This window comes from Homalodisca vitripennis, chromosome 1 (assembly GCF_021130785.1).
Source record: "Homalodisca vitripennis isolate AUS2020 chromosome 1, UT_GWSS_2.1, whole genome shotgun sequence".
In the NCBI taxonomy this organism is placed as follows: Eukaryota; Metazoa; Arthropoda; class Insecta; order Hemiptera; family Cicadellidae; genus Homalodisca; species Homalodisca vitripennis.
In genome coordinates this window covers 61701052-61726170 of record NC_060207.1, presented here as the reverse complement: position 1 = coordinate 61726170, position 25119 = coordinate 61701052, and the positions used below count along the sequence as shown (strand labels likewise).

At 31.8% G+C, this 25119-nt stretch overlaps 1 protein-coding gene across 2 annotated transcripts in view; it reads right to left on the bottom strand.

The window, feature by feature from the left end:
* LOC124362837 (centrosome-associated protein 350-like) overlaps positions 1–14377 on the bottom strand; it is a 73448-nt gene extending 59071 nt beyond the window's left edge. For both annotated transcript variants that reach the window (XM_046817687.1, XM_046817696.1), the window contains exons 1-3: positions 14214–14377; positions 10673–11134; positions 8563–8895 (exon numbers count right to left, since the gene is read on the bottom strand). In XM_046817687.1, the coding sequence (XP_046673643.1) occupies positions 8563–8895; positions 10673–10958 (619 nt within the window). In that variant the 5' untranslated portion in view covers positions 10959–11134; positions 14214–14377. The remainder of the gene's footprint in view (positions 1–8562; positions 8896–10672; positions 11135–14213) is intronic.
* Positions 14378–25119: the final 10742 nt, after the last annotated feature.

The window sequence follows — 25119 nt, the reverse complement described above, 5'->3', positions numbered from 1 at the left end:
AGGTATTATTACATTTATTGATTTACTTGAATTTTTTAAAAATAGACATTTTTGCGTTTTCATGTTTCACTTTTCGTGTATTTTGCACTGTAACTTTTTTATTACGAATAACTTGACAAAACTCTTTAGATAGTAGTTGTAGCACAACCTATAGGCTATCCAAAAATATAAATATCCTTAGTTGTATGTAGTTTTTAGTTTGAAAAGTGATAAAAAGTAAACATCAATGTATTTAAATCACAAAACCCAATACTTAATACTTTTTTATTTTATGAGGTCTTTCGACACCAAGGCTGTCTTTATCAGAGACAGCACAAAAGTATTTATTTACATTGTCTGTCTACAACCACAGGAAACTTGTTCTTTGTCTTTGCTTTGTTAATAGCTGTTAAGGCAATTACTAGTTTGCATACTCTTGGGAGTGCAAATATTTGGAGTGCAAATATCTTATGTTGAATAACAATTCTATAGTCTTATAGAATACTTCATATTAAGGAAGATTTGGTTAGCATACGATCCTTAGGATGGTCATGACATATGACAAAACTGTTGATAAAATTGTTATTTGTTTCATGAGGTATCTTTAATAATTTGTATTTTAAGTATGAAATTGAGTTATCCTTCTAAGTTATATTATTTATAAAACAATGTTTATGGTTGTGCTATAATAAAACAATGTTTACATAGAACTGTTAATTAAGTACATTTAATAGGCTCTTTCAATAAATGATATTTGTTAGCTGTAATGCAATTTAGAGACCAAGATAGGATTTTTCTCAGCTTCAGAGACCAGTGGGGCGTAGCACAGAGATTTGCGAAATAGGAATGTCTGTATGTTAACCAAAGATCCTAAAATGTCCATGTAAAACTTCAGTACAATCGGATGAATATTTTATGCATAAAGCATAACAAACAAACTCATTTTCACATTTATAATATTAGTTTGGATCAATTCTTTTTCCATAACTTTTCATTTTACAAAAATCAAAAGCATGTGGTTTAAACTCATTGCAATTTTTCTTCAATTTATATTTATACTGATAGTATTTACATTGTTTAAATATATATATATATATATATATATATATATATATATAATATACAGGGTGATTCATGAAGTTCTCCCCCCCCACTTCTACAGCACATTGTACTAGTAAAAATAATGAAAAAATGTTATATAAACATTATAGGTCCGAAAACGCTTCGTTAGCGAGTTACAGCTAGCGAAAGATTTCGCCTGAATTCCTGGGTAAAGAGTAAAATAAAGCCATACTGAACTTTTTGGAAAGGTTAATTAAGTAAGAAATATCGTGGATTCTTATGTATTTTTACCTGATAAAGCTAATAAAATAGGTTTCAGAACTGTACCTTAGTAGTTTTTTAGGGATTCAGAGTTAAATGCAAAAAATTGGGGCACGAAACAATGTTTTTTTAAGTTTGATGTACAATAACTTTGTTAAATTGGTAATAAATACATAAAATCAAAAAACATTTAATTGTAGAGAATTTAATTCTGAGAAAATTGATATAATCAAAGTCTAAAATAAAAATAGAAATAAGTACCAAAAAATCGATTTTATTCAGTATAATACATTACTACTAGTTTTAAAGCAAAATTAATTGGGTTGGGCCAACCGTACGCACCTTTTTATAATAGATGTTTCGAAAATGAGGCCATCATTATCAATACATTTTGCAGCACGTTTGTGTATTGCTTTTGTTGCGTTTCTTAATTTTTCAGGACTTCCCTGTATCTGCACAGCTGAATCCATAATACGGGCAATTAATTCATCACGAGAAATTCACTTTTGTCTTGTATACAATGTCTTTCATCCATCCCCAGATGCAATAATCCAATGGAGATAGATCTGGTGATCTGGGTGGCCAAGGGTGAGGCCCTCCACGACCAATCCAGTGTCCAGAAAATTGATGATTTAAGTAAGCAGAAACGGCACGTGAAAAGTGGGGAGGTGCTCCGTCATGCTGGAAGTACAAATTTTGTCTGAGATGTAAAGGAACATTCTCTAACAGCTGCGGCAACTCTTCTTGAAGGAAATGCAAATAGAACTCAGCATTTAGGCGTCCAGGTAATATGAAAGGTCCAAATCAGCCGATTGTGCAAAAGGCCACACCAGACATTGACGCTAAATCGGTGTTGAAAGTTCTGTTCCACTACCTCATGTGGATTTTCTTCTGCCCATGAGTGTTCATTGTGCAAGTTATTGACACCATCCCGAGTGAATTGTGCCTCATCCGTAAACAAAATACGCTTGTAGAGTTTGATTATTAATATTCAAAAAGTTGCAAAACTCCAAGCGAAGCGGACCATCCCCTAGCTGTAGATGTTGAACCTTTTGTTTATGAAACGGATAAAATTTGTTTCGATTAAGTGACCTCCACACCGTTGACTGCGAAACTCCTATCCGCCTAGAAATACGTCGTGTACTTACACCTGGACTGCGATGAACAGCATTAGTAACAATATCATCATCAAGTTGGACAGCTCGTTCATAATTGGTTCTAGTACTTGGTAGTGATCCTGTTTCCCGAAGAGTACGAAAAGTTCCTGAAATTGTTTTGGTATCTGGAATCCTCCTATTAGGGTAAACGTAGTTCATATTCTTCTACAGCAGCTCTAGCATTACCATTACAGTAACCCAAAATAAAAACCATATCAGCGTATTCCTCTGATGTAAATAAGTAAGGCATTTTTTCGCTGAATAAACAATCGAATTATAACTCACAGAAAAATTGCATTTAATAACACGATTCACAGAACCCGATCTCCTGCTGTAGCTTGCAAAACACCACTAATACACAGTTCTAACGTAACAGTACAGAATACCATTGTTGATCAGCTGTTATTCGTGCGTTACCAACTTAGAAATTAATAAAACAAAAAACTGCATTTCGATGATTATTAAACAATAATGGGAAAAATGTTTGCTTCATTTATTTTCGAACATTTGATGTAAATTTTTATTTAAAAAAAAAAATACAACGTAATAAAACATGATATTTTTATTTACAATCAAATTTATTTAACAGTTAATCTTGTTTTCTCAATTTATCTCATCATTAAGGAACAAACATTTTGTTTTTGTTTTATTTTAACTAAATACCGTACGGTATTTCTTTACAGCTAGTAATGTATTATACTGAATAAAATCTACTTATTTCTGTTTTATTTTAGACTTTGATTATATCAATTTTTCTCAGAATTAAATTCTCTACAATTAATGTTTTATGATTTTATATATATTTATTACCAATTTAACAAAGTTATTGTACATAAAACTTAAAAAAACATTGTTTCGTGCCCCAATTTTTTTGCATTTAACCCGGATCCCTAAAAAACTACTACAGGTACAGTTCTGAAACCTATTTATTAGCTTTATCATGTAAAAATACATAAGAATCCACGATATTTTCTTACTTTAATTAACCCTTTCCAAAAGTTCAGTATGGCTTTATTTTACTCTTTACCCAGGAATTCAGGCGAAATCTTTCGCTAGCTGTAACTCGCTAACGAAGCGTTTTCGGACTATGTTTACACTCATTATTTTTACTAGTACAATGTGCTGTAGAAGTGGGGGGAGAACTTCATGAATCATGTATATATATATACTAGTACACATGTGCTGTAGAAGTGCACCTTCATGAATCACCCTGTATATATATATATATACAGGGTGATTCATGAAGTTCTCCCCCCACTTCTACAGCACATTGTACTAGTAAAAATAATGAAAAAATGTTATATAAACATAGGTCCGAAAACGCTTCGTTAGCGAGTTACAGCTAGCGAAAGATTTTCGCCTGAATTCCTGGGTAAAGAGTAAAATAAAGCCATACTGAACTTTTGGAAAGGTTAATTAAGTAAGAAATATCGTGGATTCTTATGTATTTTTACCTGATAAAGCTAATAAAATAGGTTTCAGAACTGTACCTGTAGTAGTTTTTGAGGGATCCAGGGTTAAAATGCAAAAAATTGGGGCACGAAACAATGTTTTTTTTAAGTTTGATGTACAATAACTTTGTTAAATTGGTAATAAATATATAAAATCAACAAACATTAATTGTAGAGAATTTAATTCTGAGAAAATTGATATAATCAAAGTCTAAAATAAAACAGAAATAAGTATCAAGTAGATTTTATTCAGTATAATACATTACTAGCTGTAAAGAAATACCGTACGGTATTTAGTTAAAATAAAACAAAAACAAAATGTTTGTTCCTTAATGATGAGATAAATTGAGAAAACAAGATTAACTGTTAAATAAATTTGATTGTAAATAAAAATATCGTGTTTTATTACGTTGTATTTTTTTTATAAAAATTTACATCAAATGTTCGAAAATAAATGAAGCAAACATTTTCCCATTATTGTTTACTAATCATCGAAATGCAGTTTTTGTTTTATTAATTTCTAAGTTGGTAACGCACGAATAACAGCTGATCAACAATGGTATTCTGTACTGTTACGTTAGAACTGTGTATTAGTGGTGTTTTGCAAGATACAGCAGAGATCGGGTTCTGTGAATCGTGTTATTAAATGCAATTTTTCTGTGAGTTTATAATTCGATTGTTTATTCAGCGAAAAAATTCCTTACTTATTTACATCAGAGGAATACGCTGATATGGTTTTTATTTTGGGTTACTGTAATGGTAATGCTAGAGCTGCTGTAGAAGAATATGAACTACGTTACCCTAATAGGAGGATTCCAGATACCAAAACAATTTCAGGAACTTTTCGTACTCTTCGGGAAACAGGATCACTACCAAGTACTAGAACCAATTTATGAACGACCTGTCCAACTTGATGATGATATTGTTATTAATGCTGTTCATCGCAGTCCAGGGTGTAAGTACACGACGTATTTCTAGGCGGATAGGAGTTTCGCAGTCAACGGTGTGGAGGTCACTTAATCGAAACAAATTTTATCCGTTTCATAAACAAAAGGTTCAACATCTACAGCTAGGGGATGGTCCGCTTCGCTTGGAGTTTTGCAACTTTTTGAATATTAATAATCAACTCTACAAGCGTATTTTGTTTACGGATGAGGCACAATTCACTCGGGATGGTGTCAATAACTTGCACAATGAACACTCATGGGCAGAAGAAAATCCACATGAGGTAGTGGAACAGAACTTTCAACACCGATTCAGCGTCAATGTCTGGTGTGGCCTTTTGCACAATCGGCTGATTGGACCTTTCATATTACCTGGACGCCTAAATGCTGAGTTCTATTTGCATTTCCTTCAAGAAGAGTTGCCGCAGCTGTTAGAGAATGTTCCTTTTACATCTCAGACAAAATTTGTACTTCCTGCATGACGGAGCACCTCCCCACTTTTCACGTGCCGTTTCTGCTTACTTAAATCATCAATTTCCTGGACACTGGATTGGTCGTGGAGGACCTCACCCTTGGCCACCAAGATCACCAGATCTATCTCCATTGGATTATTGCATCTGGGGATGGATGAAAGACATTGTATACAAGACAGAAGTGAATTCTCGTGATGAATTAATTGCCCGTATTATGGATTCGGCTGTGCAGATACAGGGAAGTCCTGAAAAATTAAGAAACGCAACAAAAGCAATACACAAACGTGCTGCAAAATGTATTGATAATGATGGCCTCATTTTCGAACATCTATTATAAAAAGGTGCGTACGGTTGGGCCCAACCTGATTAATTTTGCTTAAAACTAGTAATGTATTATACTGAATAAAATCGATTTTTTTGGTACTTATTTCTATTTTATTTTAGACTTTGATTATATCAACTTTCTCAAAATTAAATTCTCTACAATTAATGTTTGTTGATTTTATGTATTTATTACCAATTTAACAAAGTTATTGTACATCAAACTTAAAAAAACATTGTTTCGTGCCCCAATTTTTTGCATTTAACCCCGAATCCCTCAATAACTACTACAGGTACAGTTCTGAAACCTATTTTATTAGCTTTATCAGGTAAAAATACATAAGAATCCACGATATTTCTTACTTAATTAACCTTTCCAAAAGTTCAGTATGGCTTTATTTTACTCTTTACCCAGGAATTCAGGCGAAATCTTTCGCTAGCTGTAACTCGCTAACGAAGCGTTTTCGGACCTATGTTTATATAACATTTTTTCATTATTTTTACTAGTACAATGTGCTGTATAAGTGGGGGGAGAACTTCATGAATCACCCTGTATATATATATATATATATATATATATATATATATATATATATATATATATATATATATATATATATATATATATATATATATATATAAATATAAAACAATGTAGGCAATGTATGTCAATTATATTACAAATATAAAATTGAAGCCTAAGTTTTGAATGGTAAAATTCTCCTAAATTCTAGTTTGGAAGAGTATTCCTTTCAAGTTTTCTAGCATATAAAAAAGTGACTTGGACCATGGCCTCAACAATAAATGAATGGGGTTATGAGCTTTGATAATAAACAACACTACATTCAGGATCATTCAGAAAAATAATTGCATTCTTGTATAGCTAGAAACTTTGTTGTAATACTGAAGATAGTAAAGAAAACAAAACAAATAAGGCAGGAACATTAATATAAAAACCATTAATAGTATGAGACAGGAATATTATGAAAGAACACAGGAAAATTTATGAAACAATACTGCTGAACAAATTGTGGAATGACAAAGAGAAAACCATCAAAAATATCTCTGAAGAACATAAACCTTTTTATAACAATTAGTAATTATTTTCGGCACTGGCTTAGATGTTACAGTAAATCAGAGACTGTGCAAATTAAGTTACGAGCACTATTTTAAATTTTGCTTCTAAAATATTTTTTAACACTTAGTTTTCAATTGCTCTAATCAATTTAAAGCATTCATACCTCTAAATCGATTATATAAGTTACTATGGACAACCTACTATTAATATTAAATTATTCCAAAATATTGTATGTGTTATTAAGGCTCATGTCAATAGCTTGTTTAAGAAAATTTTTAAATGTTTATGTCTACAGTTTTTAATAAAATTTAATTCAATATAAATATAATAAAAAATATATAAATAATAATAATAAATAATAAAATATATATAACATAAATATATATAACTTTTGGTTGTATTAGAATATAATTTATTCAATTTAAAGTCAGTTCCAATAATAATCCTAAAAAAATAAAATAGTATTTCTAAACTTCTCATAAGTTTAGTAGTTAATAATGGTCTGGAATTAAAATATGATACGAGTAAATAAACAAATACAATAAGTTGTATACATTTGTAAAATATTTTACTTCAAAATATTAAATCTGTGTGGATCTTAAACAATATTTTGAATAAAAACATGTATCCAAATAAATGTTGTATTGGAAATGTACAATTTTTTTGTATAAAACCAACAGTTCTATTGAAGTATTTAATTGAATAATTATAATAATAAATTTCCTAAGACACAAAAAGTTAACGTTATTTTGATACACAGGAGTAACGCTCGGACAGAGAATATGGGGTGTCGAATAGCGTGGTTTGTGTTTCGTTTATTCTCTAGCCGCTCTTTAAAATTACATCAAACTATGGACATGTTAATATTTATAGAGAGCTTATCATTGTGCTGCTCTATTATTGAAAAGGTGTAAAATACATAAAAAATGGAAAATAAAAACACAAAAATGGCAATGTTTTTGTAATTATCTTTTAAAATGTTAAAGTTTAGTTAAATAAGTAATGCAACCTTATTTGTAGAGAATTTAATTAGAAAAATAAATTAACAAGTCATACTTCTAAATGCATGTTTACAAAGATATGGGCTATAAACTAACAGCTTGAAAACGCTACCTGTACCTTTAGAACTGGCATGCAATCCAGTTGAATCAAACAGCAATAGTAGTTGTCCTAAGTGAGCTATCAGAACATCAAGTCAGGATGGCTGTGTGGTCTAAGATGCTACTCTCGGACGAGGTCTGAGTTAGCCTTGGAATTGCAGTTTAGATTCCGGCACCTGACATTAGGGATTTTTGCGGTCTGGTGTACATTTATAAGAGTCACTGGTCTATGGTAAAGCTGGTGGGAGGTTTCATCCAAACCAACCAACATTAACCTTAAATTAATGTTAGTTGGTTTGGATGAAACTTAACGGGGGTTGTATTTACTAATAAAAAAAAAACTTAATTTCTATTTATTTACTACTTTTCTATTTATCATTGAATAATGACTATAATGAAAACTTTTAAAAATTAAAATAAAAACCATTTATACCACAATAACACCCAAATTGTAATATGCACAAGTCCGTACTCATGTTGGGCAAAATTAAATTACGACTTTTTCAGTTTTTGAGGTAAATTTGGGTGGAGAAGCGAAAGGGGTAGGGATAAGGACTTTTAATCAGCACTTGTATACAAGGAAGTAGTCGATGAGAGAAAAATTAACTTGATAATAATTTTTTCCTCTAAAAACCATTCATATAGTGAGTGCACTTTGTAGTTGAACAAATAAGATTTCAACTGATTTGTAGCTTTTATTGGATACTTTTGTTACTGGAGGTTAGAGCCTACTTACCATTGTCAGCTTGCTTATCCTTCTCTGAAGACAACTTGCCCATAGTGTCATCCAACTGATCTAAAACTAGTTTCAGCTCAGTGTCAAGGCCATGTACACTGAGAACCGGGACTTCCTCAGGACCCTCCGTTTCAACTGGTTTAAGAACAGTTTCAATATTTCTTTCAGTTGAAGTTGATCTTTCTTTGAAATCTGCACACTCCTTATTTTCTTTGTTTTCTTTTGATGACTTAGCAATTGCAGGATTCTTTTGGGTGTAAAGAGATTTCGATTTACGAGGTGACTTGTTGGAGGTAGTACTCGGCAGAGACCGAGTTGGCCAGGGTTTCAGGGCTGCAGATTAAAAAAAAACATAAATTAATATTTCATGCCATGATATAAAATTACATAACAGTAAAAATTAGGGTAAATTAAGAAAAATGTTCCCTTTTACCCCTACTACATTATTTATAAGGTTAAAATGAAACATCAAAATGAAAATCTTAATATAGTTTGTAAACAAATGTACAACACATTGTTTCTGAAAAGAGTTCTAAGCTTTCATTTGAATTAAGTTTCTGACAGTTTTGTGTTGACCTTGATCTATCTGATTGTTAAAACACATATAGAAGATCCCTGGTTATCTGGACCTTTGGCTTAGTTGCAATATAAGATCAATTAGGTTAGAACACGCAAGTACTAAATAATCTTCATCATCGGGCTTACTGCAATGTATTTCAATAATATTTTTATGCAATTTATTTTTAACTTGGGTGCCAAGCATTTATCACCTCTCTTGGTTAGGTCAGTGCTCTTATGGTGTTTGTTTAGTGCTCCACCAAATAATTCATAACTTATTTAGAAACAAACACAACGAGAATATTTATGGGGAAATAAAGGCTATAACTTATAATATTTATTTGAATTATAAAACCTGTTAACATTTTCTTAATACAAAAAATAACACAAAAATTAATTTTTTATCTTTAAAAACATTTAAATACCAAAATTTTAATTTTATGATCTTAATGTATTTGTATGCACCTTTTTATCCCTATATGAATACATCCAAATATACTTAGTTAAAAAAGTAAGTATCTGTATAACTGAGTTTTGAATTCATTTATGTCAGTGCGTAATGTTCAAAACCTGCAACCCATATAATAGTCAACTACGATATGGGTTGGACAATTTCTTAAATCTATTCCACTCGCTATCAAACAAGAAACAGAACATAAAATATTAAAAGAAAGCTTAAAGCATACTTGATGGACAAGGCTTTATATTCATTAGATGAATATTTTAATTTGCAAATCAGGTAGTTTTATTGTAGTTTTGTAATAGGCTTATTTTATATTATTGTTTTTAGCTAGTTTAAACTGACACTATTAAAATGTTACATTATTGTAACTAAAATGAATAAAGATTTTTTACTTTTACTTTGACATATTTAGAAAATAGCTTGGCATGCAGAAAACTGTGGATACATGCATTTTTCTGTACAATTCTATGGCTTTGATTTAAAACTAAGTACAGTGCCATATGTCAACATTCGCAATATAAGTTTAATAATAAATATTCAAATAGAGCTGATCTAGTCGGCCCTCAGTACTTTTCAGAATTACTTTTAAGGCCGACTACATCGGGTCTTGGCACTCAAAAGGATTCATCTTTATTATCATGTTTCATTGTAAAATCTGTTTGTTATTTCATGTGGTTTACAAAATATAATTGTTAGCTATTATCATTAAATAACGGACTTTTTCAAAATATTTTACCATTACATTTCAAAATAATTTATTTGTAATATACTATGTTTGTATTGCAATATTGCAATAAACATAGTACAGTGAGACTCAACTGCATTGTGTGTGTTTTACTAAGTCCATTATTATATGAACAGAGTTAGGTATAACACACACACACACACACATATAAAATAATTTTTTATCGCTACAACAACTGCAAATGGTGTTTGGTATTGCTGTCATGCACTTTGTAGACTAGCTTATTATCCGTAATATTAGTCTGTATAAACAAGGGGTCTGATAAAGTTTCATCTATGATTGTTTGAGTTTTGAAATCAGATTAAGTAAGACAAAACAAATATGCATGATCAACTTGTACTTACGTTTGGGTGGGGAGTTTTCTGTTAATCTCATAACCTTGACTGGCCATCCTTTTTCATTGAAGAATAGGGTTTTAGTAGTTAAGTCTGAACAAGAATCTGTCTTTAAGGGTTGGGTAGGTAATTCACTACAAGATGCAGTTCTTCCTACACCCAAACATTTCTTAGGTTTCTTAGCTGGTTGGTTTAGAGAAGGGTTATTCATTTTTACCTTAGCTTTTTGTGAGTTTTTAAATTTAGATTGACTCGAATTTGTATTTTCTTCAGTACTTCTCCTTGAAGAATCCATTTCTTTAACAGTACAAAAATTGAACAAAGTTACTTGTGTATCAGACTCTACAAAATTGACATCAGTATAAAAATATTTCTTGCTCCTAAATGTTTCAGCGGTTAATAGATCTTCGTTACTTACAGATATGCTTTGTACACTACTGTTACGATGACTTGCATATTCATTAGTGAATTCTGAAACAAACCAATTATAATCAGATATTTTTAAAATCTTACATTAAATCCCTTTGAGATTAAATTATGTTACATGCCCCCAACTCTTATAATTTCTCTAGATGAATGAAACTTATTCTTTTCTACAAGAATGACTATTATATATACTCAAATTATGCATGTATGCCTCTGAATTAAGGAAAGATTGCATGACATATAAAGCTAAAAAAGGAGTTATGTACAGTAGCTATTTTTATTTTCTTACGCGAAACATTAAATATATTAGATCTGAATAAATATAATAAGAATTAGATTAAAATATAATCATATATTTAACAATTCAGTAGCATTGAGACAATAACATCTGTTTAGACAATGAAATATTTTTGGACTTGAGATGAGCATATATATATCATACTTTTAAACTTTAGCTCATGTTAGAAGCAAAGTGTTAGATGGTCTGTTGGCAGGTAACTTGATGGTCTTTATTAATGCTGCTGGAGGAAAAGCTACTTAACAATCAATATAATTGAGGGGTTTCTACAAAAACCAATTTAAGCAACACTGGTTTGTTGTTATTTTAATATTTAGTATTACATATAATCATGCAAAATTAAATGCTTGACCGATGATCAATTATTTATCATATGTATGGATAAATTAATAATGTACCTGCCCAGACAGCTTAAGAAAGGCTACTGTTTAAAAGGTATTTACATAAACTACTATTTACAATAAGCAAAATGGTAAATATAAAAGAATTACCAATGTATCATTTACATAACTAAAATTATATTAGCCGTAATACAGTATATCTACTCTATTGAAATATTTTCATAGAAATCTGTCTATTGCATTTACTATGACAGAATTTCCACAACGTGCAGCATTTGTTATTGATTATGAACCCAAGAAAAAATTATTTGATAATTTATTTATATTATTATTTATTTATAATATAGTCCAACCACATTTATCCATATTTTTGGATTATCTGGATTGGTTTTATAGAGTCAAGATAGGCTACTCCTATTTTTGTTGAATTTTCTACATAATAAATGTTTTTCTATTATTACATGTTCAGCGTTTAGAATAATGGAGTATCACAGTATATTAATTTATTATTTCTCAACGGCAATGCCATTACATTAGACAAACTTCGTAATAATGTTGTACGTAATAAGTAATAATCAATCAGTATTGAACACTAATAGAGTCATAACAAATAACAACGAAGCATGCTTAGACCTACATAAATTAAATAATAGTGATAATAAAGATTTGATCAAAACAACAAGTAGAGAAACTAAAGAAAGCAACAAAAGTAGCAAATTTAAAAATCTGCATGTGACACCTAATCAAAGAAAAAACCCCACAAGTGCAAGATTCTATTGTTATGTCAACAATATACTTTAATTTAATTTAAATAGATAATAATTTACAATAATACTTAAAGGTTGACAATAATATCTTAACAATCAACAATGTAACTAGGGATTTCAAAAATTTAAATAACATTAATAAAATAAAAGCACTACAGCATCATAAACATTAACAAGACTTTACAATTAACAAAAGGATGCATGGATTATTAACAAAAATAAGTAAATAAAACTGCATCTGGGTTAGAATAAACTTTGATGGAGGAATGAGAACAACTGTGCCGATCTAATGATACTTATAAATCTTATTTTTTACTGCTTTCAGGCTGTCTTGAAAGAGATCAACTTCTGCAGGGAGAATGTTACCTAAGTGGTGGAGTCTGGCAATGGGATCAAATTTTACTGGGTGAGTTCAATTGACGAATAAGTTCAGTAGATCTCGTATGACCAGGTATCCTCAGCTTCATCTTGGCCATTAAATCAGGACAACCAAAAAGTCCATTTATGAGTATATAAAGAAAGACCAAATCAGCACTCTCGAAGCAGTCTTCACAGGAGAAAGATTAAGCTGCACCCCCAGATCATCTACTGATACATCCTATATAGTATAATAACAATATGTTTCAGTAGACCTACAAGATGTAGATCATTTTAAATTTGGAGATGTAACTGCATAGTTTAAGACCATCAATGGAGCCATAACTAATGCGGAGATTATATCAGCAGCTTATTTTCTGATGGTAACCTAGACAATGAAAATATTCTGATAATGAAGGACCAGAACATTTTGACCTGTTCTAATTCCACGCAGCAAGGACAGTTTATTTTCAGAAACGGCCCAACACTTCATCAATGGAAATGATGGTCTTGAAAGATCTGTGTAAGTCTTAATTTAGTTTATTGTGAAAAAATGGTTAATGAATTAAAAAACCATTCTAATTCATACTAAATTTCAAATTCATAATAATCACACTTTAAAACCTCACAGACTGCAGTATAATAAGCGGTCACCACAATCGAGACATTGATATTCATGGTTATCTAAATTACCGAAACCAAAATATCGAACTGAATTATGTTACAGGTATTTCAAATTACACTATAATTGAACTGTTCTTATATATAAAAAAGTAATAATTTGATGGGGAATAAAAAACTAGGCTTTGAGTATTGAATTGTATAAGTACACATAGGCTACAAACAAACAATGTAGCATTTAGTTACTTTTTACTGTTTTGATGAATGAACATGTCTGATAGCTTATGATGCAAATAACACATGTACCATGTAGCCTACATCGGTATTATACTTGTTTGCAGCAATTATTCAAATAACATATAGATGATTTTACTTTCCTTTTAAAAATTAATTAGGAACAATATTGATATTAAATACATTAAAAAGAGCTGGCAAAAATTAATTTCATTTTTTGCTTAATTCATCCTATTTTGAAATTTAAAATTTATAACAATTGTCTGGTACTTCGTGCAAGAAAAATTTCAAATCCCATGAATGTATCAACATTCCCGGAAACAACTCTGGTTGATATTAAATAAAATTATTATCACAAACTGTAAAGGCTTAGCTACTAAGTAAATTTAAAATATAAAACAATAATTTCAGTTAGGCTTATTGTAATTATTCCATTTAACCAAGGCTTGAATAGGTTAAAATTTACTAAATGCAATGTCATACAAATCTATACAGAAAGAACTTACATATTGAATGTGCCTAAATTTTTGTGTAATTTTTTAAAATACACAATTTAATAAATCAGCAGATTACAGTATAAATTATTTATGATTTATGTACAAAAACTGCCAAACCCGCGAAACTTCTTTCAAAAAATTACGTTTATTTACATCACAAGACTGTTACTGTTTGACACCGGCATTATTATACAGAGCCGCCAACTGCTTAACTACCAATTTAATGTATTGTGAAGGATTATAGTTGTATGCGTAATAAAGTGGATACTTACTTTTTACTTTAAATGTTTTAAATTTCTTATCTTGAGAGTTGCTTTAAACATTTACCATACACACAAAATTATATTAATCAGTAAAATTTCTTACCCCATAATTTACTTAAAGCATGATGCTTTTACATAGTAATAATTTATTATTCAAATTATCGCCATAAAATTCTGGTGAAATATAAAAACGTAAATAGAAGAAATGGCCATAGTTACCTAACCATAAGTAATTTCCATAGTCCAGAGTCTAAAATTATAATAATGTAAAATCAACTATTTTTGTGAGAACTAGCTACATGATTTATGAACCTGCAGTGGCAGGCATTGCGGGCTAATGTACAAGAATCGGACATAATAACTTCTAATGACAGATCAAATTCTTATAGAATTATACTTGAAATTAAATTGATTCTTTTAATTTGTTTCAGATGTTGTATAAAACATTAAATCAGTCAAAATCGAACGAGTAAGTAAAGAGCCAAGAAGTATACTGAGAAATTCTCTATTGACAGACAGAATAACACCGCAAAATTGCATCAACAATGATATACGATTATTAATTACATTAGGTGATTAAAAATAACACAATTCAATTTAATATAAAAACAAAATCAGACTAATTAAAAATAATACTAAGTTTTGTTAATGCTAAAACAAAATAAATCTTACACACATGGCCTTCCACCTGAGATTAAACTACTCTACAGTCTTATCTGATTGCTCAAAAAAGTACCCTCTGCACCAATAGCCGCTTGACCTCCCTTTCAAAACACGGACTTGTTTATATTTTCACAGAGCCTGGGAGAAAATTGTAAAGTTTAATACCGCTTATTAATACATTTCTCTCAAGAAACATAGTTCTATGAACATGAATGTTAGTTTTATTGGAGTGATGGGTTTTGAAAAGGTAGAGGTTTTTGTGAACAAATGTCACACACTTTAAAATATAAATGGATGGGAATGATGGGACTTTGGTCTTTCTAAAAAGCTACTTACATAAAGTTCTTCAAGATTTTTTCCCAAAACTGCTCTTAATAGCCTTTTCTGGAGTTTAAAAACTAATTTTTATGTGTACACTTCCGAATCCCCAAACAACTACCGCATATGTGAGAAAGGTTGTAGACCAGACCATAGGCAGCCAAGGTTACTCTGGTATCAGTCAACTTTTGTAGATTTCATATGACAAAAACCTCCGAGCCTAGTTTCTTACAGACGAGCACATATTGACCGTGGAAGCTTATTTTGGTGTTAATCTGAATGCCTGCCGAGAAAATTTAAGGAGTTACAAGAAGAAATCTCTTCGCTTCCCAAAGGGAATATAATCTGTTCCAAATCATGAGAACTCCTGAAAACTTACATCATTTGAACTTTCTCATTATTTACTACGAGCTGATTATGCTAAAACCAGTGAGTTATTTTTTTTTCAAAAGCTAGAGTCAATATTTAATCTGCAAAAAGACATATTTTGGCCTTGGCACTAGCAATACATTTTGAAAGGTCATTCACAAACAATAGGGCCGGGACTGGTCTAAGTATTGAACCCAGCAGGGAGCTCAGTTGATTTTGATGAGCCTAATCTTTGCTAGCCATGACTGTCTAAAAGGGGTAGCTGACCGATTGTGCCCTTTCACGTAGGTAAGATAAAATCCAAGAATACTATACACATCTAATGCCAAGTAGATTAAGTTTTTTTTTAAATACTGTCATAGACCATATCGAAGGTTTTGGTCAAATCGAAATATAATACCATAGCTGAATTGTCCGAGTCTATAGCCTGTGTCAGAAATGAAGTAACGGAGTTGACTGTGTCAGTGGTTGATTTTCCTTTTTAAAACCAAACAGGCTTGGAGAAAGTACACAATCCCTCACCAGAAAATACAACAAAATATCCAGAAATATTCTCTAATATTTTGGAAAAGGTGGTTACCAATGAGGTTTGTCCAAAATTACTACAAATATTCCTCTCTTCTTTCTTGTGCAGGGAGTGGACTAAAGCGTGTTTTAGTAAATTAAGTAAATTTAACCACAGAAAATGGTAAATTAATCACAAAAGCAAGTGATAGAGAAATAAAACCTGTCAGAAAAGCTTAGACGAAATTCCATCACTTCCACAAGATAACTTAGGGTTTAAAGAGAATATCAACAACGGACTTGGTTTCAGATTGTAGTGTAGTAGGTTGTATAGACTCGCTTAAGCCAAGAGTAAAAAATATAGCCACGTCATGGTACTGAATAGTCGAATAGGAGTCATTAAACATATTGGCAATTTAACAGGATTCCTGATTTGTAAGTTGATTTGTAAATTCGTTGATTTATCAATGAAATCCTGTAGTGTAAACTACTATTCCATATCTCATGTTTTAGATAACGCATGAATGTTTGAATATTGCAGGATATTATCCTTCGCGTCAATCTGAACGTAGGCTAGAGTATGGACGTAGCTGAGAGATCTATCATAACTTCCTGTCCATGATGATCTATCTGATAACGCACATTATTACCACACTGCCACATAACAAGCTAGAATCAATGTTTATAAAGATATTGTAAATTGCAGTTTTTGAGCCGTAAACTCCCAATATTTGGTATGTCTTAGACCAAATATTGTCATATAAATTAAATGTATGCTGATATCTGATCACTCAATAAATATATTTTGAAGTCTCCAATAACAATAAATTTATGACTGCATCGAACACTTCAGTCGAGACAGTCACAAATCAAACGGAGAATGTTTCACAGGAATGTCTAGACAACAATAAGTACTCTCACCATCCAAAACTGGATTTTTGCAACAGATAATTGACATGACATGTCTGAACAAAACAGACACATCGACATGTTCACAAACAACATGACTGCAGTGTTACGTATTTCATCCTTTTGCCGAGATTAGTGACAAACATTCCACACATTATTATAATCCAAAAGAGAGAACGACTCGAACTTTAATATTAAGGTAGATTGTGCTCAGACAAGCAAATTATATCCGGGTGGCCACTCTACAGGTGTATTCTAGAAGGTCGTTGTTTGTTCGAATCCCACACATGTTTTGGTGGAATATAATGAAGGCCCCTTCTTGTTACTGACACCTATCTCAGAGGAAAAGTCTACTGTAATCCTCTACGACTTCTTAATCTGCCCCGTTCTAAAAAATATATATTTTATCTCGGAATTCGTCTATGCTTTTGATTCTAAATTATAAATGTACACTTTTAAAGTGCTAAAAATATTCGTTCAGATTCATTTTTTGTCTAGGGGTGCCTTACGACTTTGCGCAAACCTCCTCGAAACCTAAGTTCATGCGATAGACTTGAATTTCCAAAAGGCGTGGTAGAGCATTGGCTATGAGTTTGCGGGTTCTGAGGTTGCTGTCTTCTATTACGAACTCAAAAGTTTTACCAGGTATCAATAAAGATTCAGTTTAAACAACAGGTTTCATCAACAAATGCAATTTGTCACATGTACGCCGTCCTTGTGAATCGCTTAATAGTAAAACAATTTGAACAACCTTTTGCGGCGGATCTACAACAGACAATAAAATTATTATTATCAACAGACAATTTTGTTACAGTTTATCCTAAACCCTCCAAGCGTCCATCATATTTTGTTGAATGCACACCTATTTTACAAGGGTTTTTTAGCCTCTCCTTGTAACATTTATAAAAAGTATCTATATAACTTTTTTAATACCAAATTTTGTATCAACTCTGTGTTGTTTTCCTTAAGATGTCTTTCAAATTTTCTGAAAAGTAGTGCACTGAAAATGGTATATGATGGTTACCTTTCCTCTGTGATGTCATATGGCATAATGTCATGGGGAACTGGTTCATCTTCTCTGTTACAAGGAGTATTCAAATTGCAAAAGAGGGCTATTCGTTTAGTGTTTGGGTTGAGGGGCCTGGAGAGCTGTAGGCAAGTGTTTCACCAAAAACGTATACTAACCCTCCCCTCCATTTTTATTTATTCCGTTTCAATTTACACTTTTAAACACATTAACGATTTTCCTACCTACAATCATATATATCCCACCAGAAATAAAAATAGTTTAACAGTAACCCACCATAGTAATAATATGTTCCGCAAATCAATAGAATATTTAGGACCTATAATAATAGATTGCCAGATTATTTAAAAGCCAGAAACTCCACTTGCATCTTTCAAAAACAAGCTAAAAGACTTTCTTGTAAAAAACTGTTTTTACTCACTCTCTGAATTTTTGTGCCCCACCCAACCTTACAATTAAAAATATCATTAGTACTGTTTTTCAATATATTTTTAATTTGTAGTTTTACCAGATATAGCAATAACTTTAATAAGAATATTTTTAGTATTTAGTTATTTTATACATATTGACAATTCTCGATACTTTGATTTGATTTATACCGTTTATGGAAATAACAGAAAAATGAGACTGCTAGTGTAAAACAAACAATTTTTAGCGCTACCTGCTATAACAAAGTTTTTGTTTGAAAATAATAATAACGTTTTGTAAAAAGTATTTATATTTTTAAAATATTCTATATATAAAAAAAATTAAAATAGCCAAATTGTAGTAAATGTAATCCTGAACTAAAATATGCATAATGTTATAATGTTTACATTAGTAAATTCATTATATTTCCTGCCTTTGATGTGATTGGAACTGCTTCCACCTAAATAAAAAAATATCTGACATCAATTTAAAAAAGAATATCTCTTATGTCACTATTTCTATACGGATAAACAGGAATAAAAACTCATGAACCTTTCAACGGCATAGTTTATGATGCGATTTAACCGGTAATAGCACCGATAAAGCGAATTTAAGCAGCAAGTATTTATCGACGCGATTTGTGTCTATTGTACTTGGTAAACGTCAGTCTAGACACCCGTTGCGATGAACGCTCGGAGGATTACAACTCTCTTACTTACAACTGTTTCCTCCGATGGCACGGTGCTGTGAATACACAAAATCACGTCAAAAATACCATTACGACAAATTCGTCAAGCATGTGGCGATTTTAAAGCTTCATATCTCATCCCTCCTGCTAACCGAGGGATCAGCGAAACATCATAGTTATCGGTGCTACTTTCAGATACAAAGGTGGCTGGGTAACACTAACCTAAACCCAGATGTGGAGGGGGCGGAACGTAATGGCTGTCTCATCCCCATTACAACCCAAGATACAGAAGCCCTGCCCTGGATGAGATTATTAGTTTAATATTCTTGGAAATTCATTGGCGACTGTTCACCGCATGCTGCAGTTGCCGGTTAGCTTCGATGGTTTGGTCTGCTAGGTGCGGTAAATTCAGTAGTACCAGCCCAAACGGTAGACCTATTGTAGAAGAAGAGAATGGCACAAATGAGGAAGAAATCCCCTTCTACCATCTTCTCTAGACACTGAAGAAAACGAAGAGAAATGTCACCTAGATGGAATGCGTAGAATATCCAGAATCAGGCGAGTAATAAAGAACGTCGAGATACTCAGAACGTGATTTCCTCCAAGAAATGTTTCAAAGTATGTCTCCTTTCATTTCATCATCATATAAGTTCGAGACTTATTGTATACTTTTTAAACACTTATTTATTATTTCTAATCGAACTAAAACCCAGTTTGGAGTAGGAAATATTTGTTCATTATAAATTGATTAGTCATATTTATTTTCTCTCACTCCTCCGGCACTTCTCACACAATCAATCCCCTATAACCTATCACAACCTTCCTATTTATGAATGAAGAGTAAGTAACAAGGCCTGGTCAACTTACATGGTGGACGTTCCAAGGCTTTTTCTCTGTCTTCGGATATAGGCGCTTGTTGGGGAACCCAATTTTCAATATAGGCTGAGGGTTTATACTGCAGAATTAAATATCAGGTATCAAAACAAATCAGATCGTCGTTATTTAAGTTCTTTATAGATCTTGTTGTTGAGTACAACTTAACTGTTAGCTTTGACTTTCCAAAAAAGAGACCTTGCATTCATTCATATTGGGATTGTGTGGCAAACATTTAGTTCAGCAAAGCTTGTTCTGCCCTCTAAAGCATAACTGAATAGCAATTTCAACCGTTGGATTTTGCATGAAACTTAATTTCTAAATACACAAGATTAAATTCAATGGTTGATTTGGGCGAACCTTATTGAATCCTAATATCGGAGGCTGGAAATTCTTTTCTTTTGTCTGTCTATATGCTACATATCTTGAGAATGAAATGAGCCTTATACTTGCTATTTGTTTTATAACATGATTAAAGCCTGTCTGGCGTACCTCTACTTTGTTTATTTTTTAAATACAAAGAGAAAGATGATCATAGATAAACTGATAAAGTTTATGTTATTTTTTAAGATATCCCAAGTGTAATCTTCAACTATAAAACATTTCTACTTCATCAAAATAATCATTATCGTAAATATAATATTCTATGGAAAGTAAAATGTATATTTATCTCCAATATTTATATGTTATCCGTAATAAATATTTCGATATTGTTTTGTTCTTTCTTGATGTAGTTTTAGCCTTTCTAGTAGAATAGGAATTAATCAGTTTAAATTTATCTAAAAGTTCACACACGAGTTGTTGAAAATTCTTAGGAATGGTAATTTAATATAATCCAGGATTTACCAAATTATACTTTAAACTTTAAAATTAATTGAACATATATTTACTGCATAATATTGTTATATTCATTATTTAAAATAGAGTCATGTATAAAAAAATATATTTATATTTAAATTGAAATTCTTCTTAGTATTTTAAATTACTCCATTTAACGACCTTCTTTCATGTCAACCGCCTAAAGACATTTTTCCTTTGAAATAATTACGACAGATTCACTGATTTAAAGTTGTGTAATCTTTTTCAAGTAGTTGTATAGCATCTAGTAGATCTTAAGCTAACTATAGAATTACTTAAATTGAATTAGTTACATAATGTAGCTTTACAATAATTAATTATGTTTGTACTGTTACTTGACTTACCAAAGCAGGATGTGGATTTCCCATCACAGCTTTCATTGTCCCAAGGGGAAACGTCTTTAACTAATTGAGGTTCAAACTTCACAGCAGGCTTCACGATTCGTTTCATTATACTACCTGAAATAACGATATAAAATTAGTTAATTAAATATGTCTGTATCATAGGTGTAACAAGCTGACAATATTTACATCCAATCAGAGAAAGCTTAATTAAAAATTGATCGCTAATGTAAGTAGACTATTAAACATAACTCTAAAGATTCAGAGTCACTCTGGAATTCTTTTCAGGGGAGACAAACCTTTTTTCTGCCTTCCTCACGCTCATTCAGAGACAAGCGTAAACCATTATCTACATTTAGTTAGTGATGTTAATGGTTAATTTTGAAAGTATGTAACATTAGTAACTTGTACATTAGTTAAATTAGTAACAGAAACCTCATAAAATAGGAGTTTAATTAAATATATTTATAACATGAGACGACTTACTTTGAGATACTAACTTACATATCTAACTGAATCCATAATACATATATTTATATATTCTAAAGCTCCTTCCTAACAACTTGGACTGTTTGGAATACGAACATAGGAAACAAATAACTGTAAAATTAAATATATGAGTTAGTTAATCACGTTATTCAATGAAACCTTAAGGTAGAGAGTTCTCAATTTCACATTAGTTGACGTCAATTATCTCCGTAAGAACTTATCTCAGCGCCTTCCCATTTTGGGATGCAAGCGTAGTTGGTGTTCTGATGTTTGTGGTGAGAACGCTGCGATCTTGAACATTATTTTGTTGGGATTACAATATGTACTGCACACATTGTGAATTCTGATTTCGTTAAATCGTTTGATAGTATAAGGCATTTTACAATATTGTTAAAGCCCTGACTAAGCTCGGAGGGCCAACTGGTGTTTAAAGAATATTACAAACCCTGTTGGGGTCAGAAACTTGATTTGAAAAACAGTGAAAGGGATTTAATACCAACCAAGGAAGGATGACAGAGGGAACCCCGCATGTGGCAGATGTATAGGTCATCCCCATGTGCGAATCGTAACAGGAATTGGAAAGGCGGGAAGAACGCACTGCGACCAAATGATTGGACGCCGAACGGCTCAACTGTCGACAGTTGCCTTCCAGCGAATAACCACTCACTCACTCATCGTGTTGTGTAAGTATGACTTACCAAACTGTGGATCGGGAGCGTTTTGCATGTTTATAACCAACGATTAACACGCTCGCTCGGTAATGGCCGTGTTTAATCCATGCGGCTGTGAGTTATTGCCGACATGCGATACGGATACGCTTCCTCTTGCAGACAACTATGACGGATGGTAACAGAAGTCGCAGTAATATTACTAACGAGGTAATACTACATACTAGTGGCAATTCGCTGAGCGTCAGTGGTGCCTATCTCTCGAAGGAATGGAAATATGTTATTTCTGTATGTCTGTTCGGCTGATATCTGAGGAACGAACTGACCTACTGACTTGAAATTTTGCATGAAGCTTCATTTATATAAAGGCAACATCGAGTTCCATCATGGCCACTCAATTGGAAGTTATCATATGACATTGAAACTTATTTCCCTCTAGACTTTAAATTTTGCATGCAACCTTATTTATGCCTGTTACGCGATAGGCTGTGTGACGTATTCCTGCCCTGTACTGCATAGTTAACATTAGCACGAATGTGATCTATTGGGTTCAGAGGTCGTACATTATTACTTGAATTGCTAAATAAGAATTCTTTACATTATAAGTATACAATTTGGGTCTACTGTACTAATGTTGTAGTTAGGATGGAAAGCAAACCCTTAAACCTTGGTTTTGAACTTAGGCAATTCTGTTTAAATATCCCTTACGTTTAAAAACGAATTCCTTACATTTGATTTTACAGTCATGTGGTTGTATATTTTATTGGTTATTTATTTTATTTAAAACAAATTTTTTTATAATTTATCCTTATTTTTATTTATTTTAAATCATGATCAAAATATATAAAGTATTTATTTCATATTCAAGATCCTCGCGTTAGTTCTGTGTTTATGTTTTTACTACACAAGAAAAACATTAGGTAATCTAACAGTATTAACAACAGAGTAATATTACACTCGTACGTCCTAGTTGATCAGCGGTAATGTTGAGAGTCTGTTTTAATCAGCTCATAGTTTATTTCATCCTGTATGTTTCATTTTCATGGTTATTATTTTGTGATTCATTTTTCTTTTCCGAGTATTCTTAAGCAGATATTTTGACAAGCATAATAATAATAAATATATTATTTTGACATTTTTAATTTTATACATATATAGGATGAAAATAGTTATATATATACATGGCATGAAAATCACTTAATTTTTGCACTTCACTTATGAACTGAATGAAAATAATACAAAGGTCGTTGCCTCTTTTGTGTAGACGGTACACTATATTGGGCTTTCTGTAAGAAACGATACTCGAATAAAAGCCTCCTCCTTGGATACGATTAGCATAACATAAATCCAGTCACTGTTAGAGTCACTATTAGTATTCTATCACATCAGGAGTAATATACAGAATCAGGAGTAATATAAAGAATGTGAATACAACGAACCTGTTAAGATTTTGCTAAAAGTTGTCAGTGTACATGCGCTGATTTGAGACAGAATACAATAGCAATTTTGAAGTAATTCGATCAAGTTTTATTTACTATCCCAATAAATTTAATAGGACATAACAGTTCACTATTCTGGTTTATTACTATCATATTTTACAAAAACATAGATTAAACCAACTGTTATAAAACACCTTGAATTCACCTCGGATGACAGTTGTCTTGACGAGATACATTATGAATAAAAGAGATGAAACACTAAATAAATGCAACATATACGAGGTGAAATCTTAAATATTACATTCCAACTTCTCAGTTTAATGATAAGCCCGACAGCCTGCTGACCCTTAGAAACCTGTTGACATTTTCTATCCCAGGCAATCTTTAACTGATCCAGCTCTAGATATTGTACATAAGCAAATGCCGTTAGTGTTGCTCTATCCTTGAGGGAATTGCAGTAAATCGAGTTACCGCCACAACCATGCCCTTTTGGGCCCTTCGGGGTTACAATTAATTTTGCTGAATTACTTGGGATAAAAAATGGGGGTATTTGTTGAAAATACTTATACAGCTCAGTTTGTTTGGCTGTTATAGGATTCTGTACGGGTGATCTGAAACACACTGTATATATTTTCTTTATCAGGAAAACTCATTAATACTATAAGTAATATCGTTATGGTTTTGTAATTTTATAATATATAATACTTATTTGCCTTATTAACAGGTGTTTAATAAAGCAAAGTCTAAGTAACTGATGTACTACAAAGTTGGTTGATCTTTGACCCCTTTCTTTGTAAAATACGTTAGGAATGTCGTAGTCATTTCATGTTTGGACTCTATTTTCATGAAATAAAATGCAGAATTAAAACAATATTAAAATATTAGCCTAAAACAACAAAAATGTAAAAATTAGCAGTTTGCAAACTACACAATAGTGTGTGCGTCGTCGAAACAAGTGACGGCAGGTGGGCCGGGCTGCACGTGTATATATATATATATGTGTGTTGGGGTGCGCGGGTCGCCGATACTTCTGGATCACTTGTGCTCCAGACAGACTTATAGATGATATTGGCTTCTAGAATGTAAGTGGAACAATAC